The 11058-nt window shown below is 36.4% G+C and overlaps 1 protein-coding gene across 1 annotated transcript; it reads right to left on the minus strand.

Annotated features, from left to right (window-relative positions):
- Positions 1 to 2435: 2435 nt before the first annotated feature.
- LOC145904363 (contactin-3-like) lies at positions 2436 to 9259 on the minus strand. The gene is made up of 18 exons (XM_082992366.1): positions 9135 to 9259; positions 8870 to 9010; positions 7898 to 8035; positions 7334 to 7429; positions 7048 to 7278; positions 6731 to 6827; positions 6489 to 6673; positions 6091 to 6369; positions 5831 to 5981; positions 5287 to 5411; positions 4897 to 5078; positions 4272 to 4368; positions 3776 to 4066; positions 3604 to 3674; positions 3344 to 3505; positions 3190 to 3292; positions 3024 to 3131; positions 2436 to 2890 (listed from the first exon to the last, which is right to left on the minus strand). The coding sequence occupies exons 1-18, from the start codon at positions 9184 to 9186 to the stop codon at positions 2886 to 2888; spliced, it is 2514 nt and encodes an 837-aa protein (XP_082848492.1). The 5' UTR covers positions 9187 to 9259; the 3' UTR covers positions 2436 to 2885.
- Between the last annotated feature and the right edge of the window lie 1799 nt (positions 9260 to 11058).

Below are 11058 nucleotides of genomic sequence, written 5' to 3' on the forward strand. Positions count from 1 at the left end.
TGTCATTATTTGGAAGACTTTATTGAAACACAAATCGTAATCGGACCCCGGTCTGATTCCAAAATAATTTATAAAGCGTTAACAAAGCTGTACAGGAAAATTACGCCGCAAATTTACCAGGGTGCGAATTCTTTACAGAAAATCTTGTCTTTTTTCAATGCAACATGACCTGAAACATTTGTGAGTTGTTTCTGTTACAAGTTCAAGATAATTCTTGTTTGTAGATTTATAGCTCATTTACTTGAATGTAAATCGCACGTAAATGTTCTGTTAAGTGCGCTACAACAAGTTTTGTTGCATAAAATTGTGAGTTTCCTTGAACGATGCAACTTCTGTTGACGTATCGGTTTGTAGGACGGGTTAAAGTTGAATTTTAATGAAACACAGAGCAGCAGATAAAATATCGGTGTGTCATCAAATAATGTAAGGCGCCCCCACATAAACAGTAGAATTTAAAACTTTTGAGCCGGGACTTACAGACGTTATAGTTCCTACCTTCCTTATCTGTGTCTGCAGTTTTTCTTCGAATGTTGCTTAAAATTCTTGGTCTCCAACATCAAAATCTTCTTCACGATTCTGGTTGACAGAATGCAGAGCACAAAAATGAATGTTGCTGTGGCGGTCGAACTAACGTTGATTCCTGTTAAATATTCTCTTACATCGTCTTTGTATTCCAAAACCATTATTCACAGCACGGGTATTTATATATAGCAAGTGATCTAAACCAAGCTCTAATTCGACTTAAATTTTCGATAATTTTCCCGTAATTTTACAAACTGTATAAAAAACACCAACTTCTTATGTATTTTGAAGCTGCATTTACTCCCAGCTTATCTACAGACATATATGTCAAGGTTGTTGGAATGTAGACTTCATACTTTTCCTAACAAATAATTCCGGCGCACTTTAAGGTGTCAACATGTTAGTCGCGCAAATTGTCTGGAATCCCCAAGTTTTTTTGGCAACATATGTTTGAGGTTTTTTACAAGGAGACGTCGCGCTTGTTATTGAAATTCAGGATGGTAATAATGATTGGTTGAGAATGCCGACATATGGGCGGCAAACAAAAGAAGAAATTTTTAACGAACAAATTTAAACAAACCCTAGAGGTTGACAGAGTTTAAGACTTTGATGCGAATCAATTTATTGACAAACATTTTTAAATCTACAAGAGTGGTAAACGTATGTTTTGCGCACGCCAAGAACATATTTCGGCCATTAATCCTTGCACAAACAAATATTAACCATATCCCCCATACGCCTGTAGGGCGTTATACGTCGGATACACGCCCTTGAAAGCTATGGAGCAGCTTAGAGTTATGTCATAACACGGATGTCATACCTATATTCAAATATTAATATGATTTTTTTCATAATTTTTATATCAATGAAAAGTTCAGGCTATGTACTATTACGTGTAAAAAAATTAGGTCGCTACCTGGTAAGATGGCTGAGTTACCCGCGATCAAAGTTTTGTCAACTGGAGATTTTTTACTTAAGACCGCATATCAGTAATTCTATGAAAAAAGTTTTGCCCGCGGGGAATGCCCGTCTTGTACTCCTGCGTCATAGATAGTCTCAGTTTCGTCACAAGGCAACCGGTGATGCATTGAGGTCAATTTTCTGGTTGAATGAGCAAGAAGTCACGTGGTGTAGCCAGGGCGATTTTCAGCGTGTTTAGTGCAGTTTTAGTGCATTTTTTGCTCTGCTCAGTCAGTCAGGCGTTTGGTGCAGGGTGCTGTGAAAAGTTTAGTTGAAAAACCACCAAAATGTTCAAGGGGATGTAGCTCAAAATTGAATCACAGAAGTATACCTTAATTTGTGATTTTATGTTAGGCCCGCCTCTTGGCTACGCAGTAAGGTAAAAATTAGTTGCAAGATAGTTGCTTAAAGCACCACCTAGGGGTCATTTAGGCCCCCGATCAGTCATTATTTTAGCTAAATTGGCTGCAAAAAAATGTAAGATGGTTTTGCGAAAAATTGAATCACAAAAACCTCATCCAATTTGCAATTTAATGTTGGCCCTAACCCTTTTCTACGCAATGGCAAAAAAAATTGTCACAGGAAAGTTGCTTTGGTTGCCCCCTGGGACTGTTTTTGCTATCCTATAGGACAAAAGATCCTCCTGGAGGCTCCTCAGATCCTTGCTGTGTTTTGGAGGATGCAGCTGCAATCAATTTTTTTTCTCTATGAATAGTACCAGTAGATCTTCATGGGTCACTGACCACAGGAATTGTTGTTGGCAAAAAAGCAAATCACTCAGTATGGGTATTAATGGTGATAGCCTTCAAAACTAGATTTTTGGGATTTAATACTGATATGCGGCCTTAACCAACATCCCTCTGGTAAAATCTCTCGTGTAATGGGTTTCACAACTTTATTTACTGGACACCAGTTCATGTAACAAGTATTTGTAAACGCACAAAGTTTTTTGATATTTTTGGAAAGTAATCAATCAAACCACAATATAGTCTAAATACTGCAAATGTTAACTGCAACAAACGACATAAAATAAATTAAGACATAAAATTTTTTAAAAGTTAAGAAATACCCATTGTGACAATAAAGATTAAAAAAACGGTAGAAAGACAAACCACCTAAAATTTAAGAACCTAAAATTTAATGCAAGTTTTTGTTCTATTTGGTCGCTTGCATATAATACAATTTTTGTAACAAAATTTTTGTTTTGCCGATTGTCAAATTTTTGCAAAATGACATCTATTTCGCAACGCTAGGTCAAATGAAGGATATTTGCAAAGGCAGTCTAAGCATGTGGCAGATAATGCGACTTATGGCGCCCAAGTTTCAATTTATCAGTTAGTTTCCTTCTTTTAAATCAAGACTCTGGATTCTTCTAGGAACGGAGCTTCTGTCTTTTCGTTATGTTATCCTGAATTTAAAAAGGTCATAGAAATTATTTCTTTGCACTAATCCAATGCTTCATCAGAAATCACTTAACATGCTGCTTAACAACTGTTTTAAAAATGCACTTGAACTGTTTGTTAATTTTTTTCTCAAATTACCTCTGTTGTTGTCTTTATTACTGCAATACCACACAAGCAGAAATGTAAGCACCAACATTACAGCAGCGGCAGCACACCATTTATTTGCTCCTGAATCTGATCTTTTTTCTGCAGAGCAGCAAAATTTGAGTACTAGGATGTTTAACTACATCGAATGATTATGTACCTTCTATGTGAATCATCACTGGTTTGCTAAAAGGTCCTTTACCAGCTAAGTTTGCAACCCTCATCTTCACCCAATAGCATGTGTGGACATTTGAATCATCAACCTTTAATTAAAAAAAAGATGAAAACATAAAAAAATCAAATTTGTCATGTACCTGTAGGACAGTTTGCGTTGCATGAACATCATATTTATTGTTTTTAATGAACCAACTTCCACTAGGTGGTGTTGAAGTATCATCGCAGTTGTAAGATTTTTCTTCGTGTAAAAATATTTCGTAGCTAACAGTTTTTGCTCCATAATACTTTTTTGGAAAGGCCTGCAGCATGAAATATGAATTAACGAAGTGGAAACATTTTATAAGATATGCATTAGTAGATTGTTGACAACACGAAAAAACTATAAGTATATATTTACCTTCCAAGTTACAACCACATTTCCCTGTCCCCCATGATTTCCCGTTATTCCTGAAGGTGCTGATGCAGGAGCTAAAAAAGTACTTATGTATTTCAAACTTTGCAATTAATACTCAGTCGAAGCGTGCCTAGTCACAATGTCATATTAAATTGCAGTTTAAAGGTGTTTATACCTCCAGTCATGGTAATGTTCCCTTCAGTTTCTGCACTGGCCTCACTTTTTCCGATCTTGTTCCATGCATAAACACGATATGAGTAATAATTATATGGAACTAAGTTTTCAACTGAGCATGATGTTGTGTTTGTAGAACAAGCTTGACTCCATTCTGTGTCATATTCTCCTTTCTTTTCAGCTTCATAACTAGTTATGGAGGCTCCATTTGATTTAGGTTCATTCCATGTAACAAGTTGAGAGTTGGACGATGAATAAATTATCTTCACATTGTTTGGTGCATCAGGTGGAGCTGCAAAATTATCAACAAGATTGCTTTAGTCCCTCTCTTCCCTATATTTTCATAGTCAACAAATCTTAATCATGGTGAAAGTTTTTGAAACTATACACGGTCTCTACATGCCAAAATTTTAAATTAGATGTATTTAAAGATACTGCCGGACAATACCATTTTTCACCGAACATAGTTTTTTTTAATAATATCACATATATCTTACCAAGAACATCCAAATATATTTGTTTACAATCAGTTGAAACTTCAGTAGCTGCACAACATTCATATTCCCCAATTTGTTCACATCCAACATCAAGTAACTGAAATAAATGATAAAAAGTATAATTTCTAGTGATGTGTTGCGCCGAATCCGGGTACCCTGACCCGGCTGGATATTGACCAATTTTCAATACCCAGACCCGGCCGGATAATACACTTAATTTTACCGGGAAGTTGGGAAAGCATTTTTGTCCTAAAAGCGGACAAACATTTCGCAAATTACTCGTTTTTGGGACCCAGTCTGTTATACTCGCCGACGTAAGATTTTTTATGTTATTTGCCATTAAGTTTTTTCATGACATGTTATAACATATCAATAAATGCCCACATTTATTTGTTCCACTCATGATAAGCTAGCCTCACCATAGCATTCTGTTTGGCAATCAAACATTTTTGCCATACCGATAAAATACACGAATCGGTGTTAACAAACTGCCGGATTCAAATTATCCGGCCGGATTTGATTGATAACTATCCGGATCCGGCCGGGCCGGATAATTTGAAACTGGGAACATCACCAATAATTTTTGAAGCAGAAAAAGCCACGAAATCATTTAAGTAAAACCTACCTCCAAAACTCCACCAGTAGCTTTGTAGTGAGAATCAACATTGCTAATTGTTTTGTCATTTTGTTTCCAGCTCCATGAAACTTCCAACTTTGTGTCATGTTTTTCAAAACATTTAAGTTCAACTATTTCCCCTACTTTGAGATCCTTGGCTGTCGAGTGTTGGATGGTGACCTCGGTTGGGGCTAAAAAAGTCATTTGTAGAAGTTGCTAAAACATATTTTCAAAACTGACAAAAATTAAAAACTATTGCAAAGTTTTTGTGACAAAACCTGTAAAAACAAAACAACTTTTGTGAATAAATCATTTCTCAAACGAAGTAAAAATTAGTCCTTGCAATTAATGTTAGGCAAATATGTACCAATTGAAAATAGTGTTAGTAGTGTTACTTACAATAAATCTTGAGTAGTGTGGTGGAAGAAACTTCCCCTAGTGGGTTGGTTGCTTGGCAACAGTATTTTCCTTCATCGGAACTTGTAACATTTAAAATCAACAAAATACCATCAGTTATTCTGTATCTGTGACAAAAATGGCACTTTTTATATGCTGGATGTCACATAAGCTTCAACACTTCTGTGTGTCTGTTGTAATCAGAATTGGGTTGCTGCTCACATTTTGGTCAATGTGTATTTTAGGGATTCTCCAAGCTTTACATTTGATTGCTCATGGTTTCCCAGTTTATATGAAAACAAAATTGTTTTTTGCCTGGTTGCACAGAACTTTAGCGTAATGATTTGGATTGGTATAAATATGTGATGAATCATAGGATTTCATTAAACACCATGGATAATGCTATAATGAACAAAACGTTTAACCTAACATTTGAGTGCTTATTTTATAACACAAAATGGGATTATTGTTCGTGTGCACACAGAAGTTAAAAAGTAGCAAATATAACTTATGACAAGCATGTAAAACCCAAAGTATAATTACTAACTTTTCATCAGTGTTATTTAGTAGCTCCTGTTCTTTTATCCAATTAATTGTTGGAAGTGGATCTCCAGAAACTTTGCACCTCATTGTAACATCACTATGCAAAATGGCAATTGTTGTTTTGTTTGCCATTTCTATGAATTTTGGTGGTTCACCTGCAAATATCAACACATTCATCTCTATGCACATCAAAAAATTTTAACACAGACTAGGATACTTTATGAAATTAACATCTTACATCAAGCTTAGCATGGGGAAATTCACCTAAAACTGTAAGATGTGCACTTGAGAAAAGGTAGCCAATAGAATTGTAAGCAACACACTGATACATTCCTTCATCTGTAACATTTACTGATTGTAATGTTAGTTCACTTCCCCCATCTACATTACTGATAACAATGGGATCTGTGTTGAAAAGTTCTTCTCCATCTTTCAGCCATGTATAAGAAGCTTGTGGTTGAGCAGATGCTGAACATCTCATAGTGTGAGTTGATGATATTTTAACATTTGACGAAAAGAGCTTTTGCACCAACCGAGGTTTGTCTGAAAAACAAACCAATCTTATTCATCTCACAGGTTTTTTCACTGAATTAGTAATCAATCATGTGAATCGTATGCTGAGATAAATTGTATTGTGTAATGTTGTTTAATTAAACACTCACAATTTACTACAAGTTGCCCTCTGGCTTCCTCGGTGTCATATACATTGTAAGCCTTGCATGTATAAGTTCCAGCCATGTCCTCCGTTATATTTTGTAGCAAGAGTTGTCCTGACTTTGTGATTTGGTGACCATCAGGTAACCTGGAGTTTCTAGCATACTTATACCAATGAATGAGTGGAGTTGGGCTGAAATTGTAAATTAAGTAGACTTTAATATCAATTTCTATTTAACTTAAGACTTACATTCCTTCAGCAAAACATTCCAATAAAGCTGTTTCCCCTCTGACAGCTTTTGTTACATTTTTTGGGCTGACAAGAAACGCAACATGTCCCTTTTCAACTGCAACAAGGGTAAAAATGTACTTACAACTTAAAGGTATTTCTTTGTTAGTTACAGACAGATGGCCAATTTTTTGACCTTTAAGTTCTCATCAGTGCAGCTTGCAGTTCACAAAACTCATATTATGCATTATTTTTATATGTTTATATTATTTTTGTATTTATATATGTTGATTACCAGACTAATTGTTGATACAAAAGTAGAATTCAGATTCTCTTACTGAAAGGATAAACTTTAAGCTCCATTGAACTTGATTTTTGTTCGTATTTTACTCCATTGACCTTCCAGTTTCCTCTGATAACACATGAATAAAACCCATTATCTTCTATAGATGGATTGGCAAAGTACAAACTACCGTCCAACTGGGATGTGTAATGGGTTTGGTCGTTCAAAACACGATTATAGGTTTCAAAACTAACCCACTTTGTCCAATAAATTTTAACTTGATTCTCTGTACAAACACACAATCACTTTATTGGTTGTCTTCGAGGTATTTTATGACTTACTTGGGGCGAATCTTGAGGCACGACACAAAATTGTGGTTCCATGACCAATGTGTGTTTCCTTTGCTTTTTGTGTAATTTTCGGAAATTCATTGATATCTGAAATAGGTTTAAAGCCATTTACACAAGCTTTTAATATAGTGTATCCGACGTCATATTTCTCATATGTTATGTTGTGTTTTCGTGGCATCAACTGTATTTTTATTAACGTCGGATAATAATCACGACCTGAACCCGTATCAACGCATTTACGGCAAGCGTGCTATTCGTTCATTCCTTCATTCATTCGAGTCTGGGTTTCTACAGTCTATAATTCAATTCGGGGAGTCAAACAGACAGAGACTTTAGTACGCGTGGTTTGTAACGTTTTATTGTAATATTCGTGCGACTGTTATTTATGTATTAAACCGACAGATTGACTTTGGGTTATAGAGTAGCCTTTTTATCAGGAGTCAGATATACGGCAGTGGTATTGTTTTGTGTAGACGTTTTAAATAACGCCCTACAATAGCAATATTGTCCTATTCCAAAACGGTTGAATTGTCAGATAAATATAACTATATTTACATGCAAATGTGAGGTTTCCATAGTTACTGACAACAGTGCCGTCATCACTTGTGACGACACACTGGTAACTTCCTTTGTCACGTGGTCGTGGGTTCGAGATTGTTAGGTTCCCGCCAAAACTTCGGAATCGTGATCTACCTGTCAATCACAAACTTGTACAAACTTATTTCCATAGTCAAGTTAACCCATTTCCATCGCCCACTGAACTTATCTCCATAGTCAAAGCTAAAAACATTCTCTTTACACCCATGGTCAGTTTTATTTCAGTTCTGAGGTGTAAGGGAAAGAGAATATTGGATTGCACATCACAAGATTTTTTTGTTTTTTTTTCAAAATCCCGACTGATTTCGGACCAAATATTCCGACTGAGAAAGCTAAAGCAATTTTCCAGGTACTTACGCAAATGTGTGAGCGGGAAACGTACAAATTTGTCCCAATCGCTTTTAACATAAAATTCACGACCACTAGTAGTTAAATATAAAAACTTCCATGAGTAATGTTGTAGCCACGCCTGACCTATACAGCAACAGTTTCGCTTACATGCCACAGCCGCGTGATTCGAGGAATGTGCCGCGGTCTATTCTGCGTAACTACTACTTGTGTGTGTGTGGTAGACACGAGTCTTGTTTTTCATGTTTTTGTTTTGCAATGAATTCCAACGAATATAAAGAAAGACCACAAGTTATATAGCCTACAATTACGCCAGTTTTATTTAGTACTAGATTTCCTATACCCGGGTCTTTAAAAAAGTATCGTCAACAGATATTTTGTGACAAAAGTTGTTGCATTATTTGGCGGCGAAATGTGTTTGCGGGTATTGGGATTTGTTTGACGATTGCTGGCAGTCGAACTTTATGGCTTCATGTGTCTGGTGCTATATACATCCGCCAGTAAATTATTAAGCACTGTTGTTTGTTCTAATGAACATCTAAATGAAAAAAAAGACACGCGCAATGATTTCAATCAACTTACTTGTATCCAATGGTTGGTTGTTTTTCCTCCATGAATAAATCGGATTATTGAGGTTAGTTTTACACTTGAACGTAATATCAGCTGTAGAATGAAGTGGAACAACTTGATCTTGAGGTTCAACATCGAAAATCTCCAAAGCAACTTAATTACAAAACAAGTGTAACAGTAAATTATAAACTAGTTTTGGGAAAAAATTATTGTTATTCAGAAAGCCCCGAAAAACATGAAAATCACTTGCAACAAAAACAACAGGTTAAACACTTACAGCATACAGATGCAACCAAGAAGGTATGAATGAAAATCCGATATAATTTCATTGTTGCAGGTTTTTAAAATTGTGACAAAACTTAACACACAAGTAGTCTGTAAATAGTGCTTAATGTACAACCTAAAGAGATTGAAATGCCTCTTTACAAATGCTACTCATTAAATGAAATATATTTTCCAGCTTCGTAATTTTATTACGTTCTGATATAAAATGAATAAGCTGGAAAGTGCCTGCGAATTATCAGTCAATTATGAACAGTGATTCACGCCAACTGATCACCGCCACCTACATTGCCTCGTAAACATTTTTACTACGGAAAGTCTCAGTTTTCTCTTTTATTGTGATGTTGATTCTGGAACCACAAACGTTAGCATCGCCTGTGAGATGGCGGAGCTTTAAACCTTTGTTAAATGTGGGCGGTAAAGTTGTCTGGGACTTGTCCTTGATACAATTACACAATTTAAACCCAGATTGCGTCACGCCGCACGTATTGTAACTGCTTTAAACAAAAGGCGGTCCCTGTAGCTTTCTGATATCTGTAAACTGAGAGCGATTTTGAAACATTGTGGTTTATGCCCAGTGACTAACAACAGCGATGAGAACAACCGTGTAGGCTAGTTTCCTATTGTGCTATTATAATAACTGTTCTTGCTGCCAGACAAAGAACTGTTAATTTCCTATAATTCACAACAACCACATCAACTGTATGTTTTCAAACTCACTTACGCGTGACTTGCTCACGACTTCGGTCTGACGACTCTCAATTGTGCTTCGTGTACTTCACAATTTTAAAGCCACAAGAGTCATTTTTAGGTTTCGAACCCCCCGAACACAGAAAAAGTTGACACAAATCTCCAACTTACATCTACATTTGGTTTAAACATGTATTGAATGTATGTTTTGGCGTCAATAATTTGGGTTCGGCCGAATATTGGATATACCAACTGTTATAGATTGTACCGTGACAGCGGTGCGATGTGAAAAGAAGGTGGTTAACTCCTGGTTTAAATCACGTGAGTGAATTGAACCGAAGTAACCCCGGTCGTAGAGCAGGATTGTTCCACTCCGTTTACTTTAACCGCATACCCGCCATGTGGTTGCAGTTTTAACGTTTAAATCCGTTGTTGCAATTTGGCGTTCACATTTAATATGACTTGTATGCAATAATATGTATATTAGCCAGCCAACTGAAATATAACACCTATTATAAGTATTTCCATCGCACAGAAATAGCGAAAGCCCCATTCTTATTTCATTTCAGGCCGTAACTTGCCTGCTACGTGTTCAAGCCCAGTGCACCAGCCATGAATGCGACGGACAACTGCGGGTTAATAAATGTAACAAACTATAACAACCGCCTGTATGTTGTTCTTAAGCACCAGGTACATTGGATGGTTAAAACACATTAGCTCTACGTATTCGTGTCACACTAGAATGTTTATACTAAAACCACTCCACAAACGAAGCAATGTGAGTTAAAGGTGATCTTTACAACTGGTTTTCCATGAAACCTCAGCATCAACTTAACTTATGATCACGCACATAAGACTTCACAACTCAAACAACTTAAAGGTTTCCAGTGAAATAACTTATTTGGCTGCAAAATCTTCTTCCCAGTAATTAGCATGTCTAAACCTCTGCAGTAGCGACCCAACAATACACTGTGTTGTTTTTTCTGCTTGATGCGCGTTTACTTACGTCTGCAAATTTCTGCCCAAATAAAACATGCGAAGGATGAGTCGACAAAATTGTCCTTAGCGGTGTTTCCCCGGGGAACTCCCCCGAAGGATTTCTCTGACAGATCAAGTTTGGGAGGTAATTCACCAAGTTACGCCATCGATCACAAAAACACTTTTCGAAAAACTTCATGACATCATTTCACTGTTGAATGACATTTATTTTTTCCGAATTTAAACGACCG

This window comes from Ascidia mentula, chromosome 1, assembly GCF_947561715.1.
Source record: "Ascidia mentula chromosome 1, kaAscMent1.1, whole genome shotgun sequence".
NCBI lineage: Eukaryota > Metazoa > Chordata > Ascidiacea > Phlebobranchia > Ascidiidae > Ascidia > Ascidia mentula.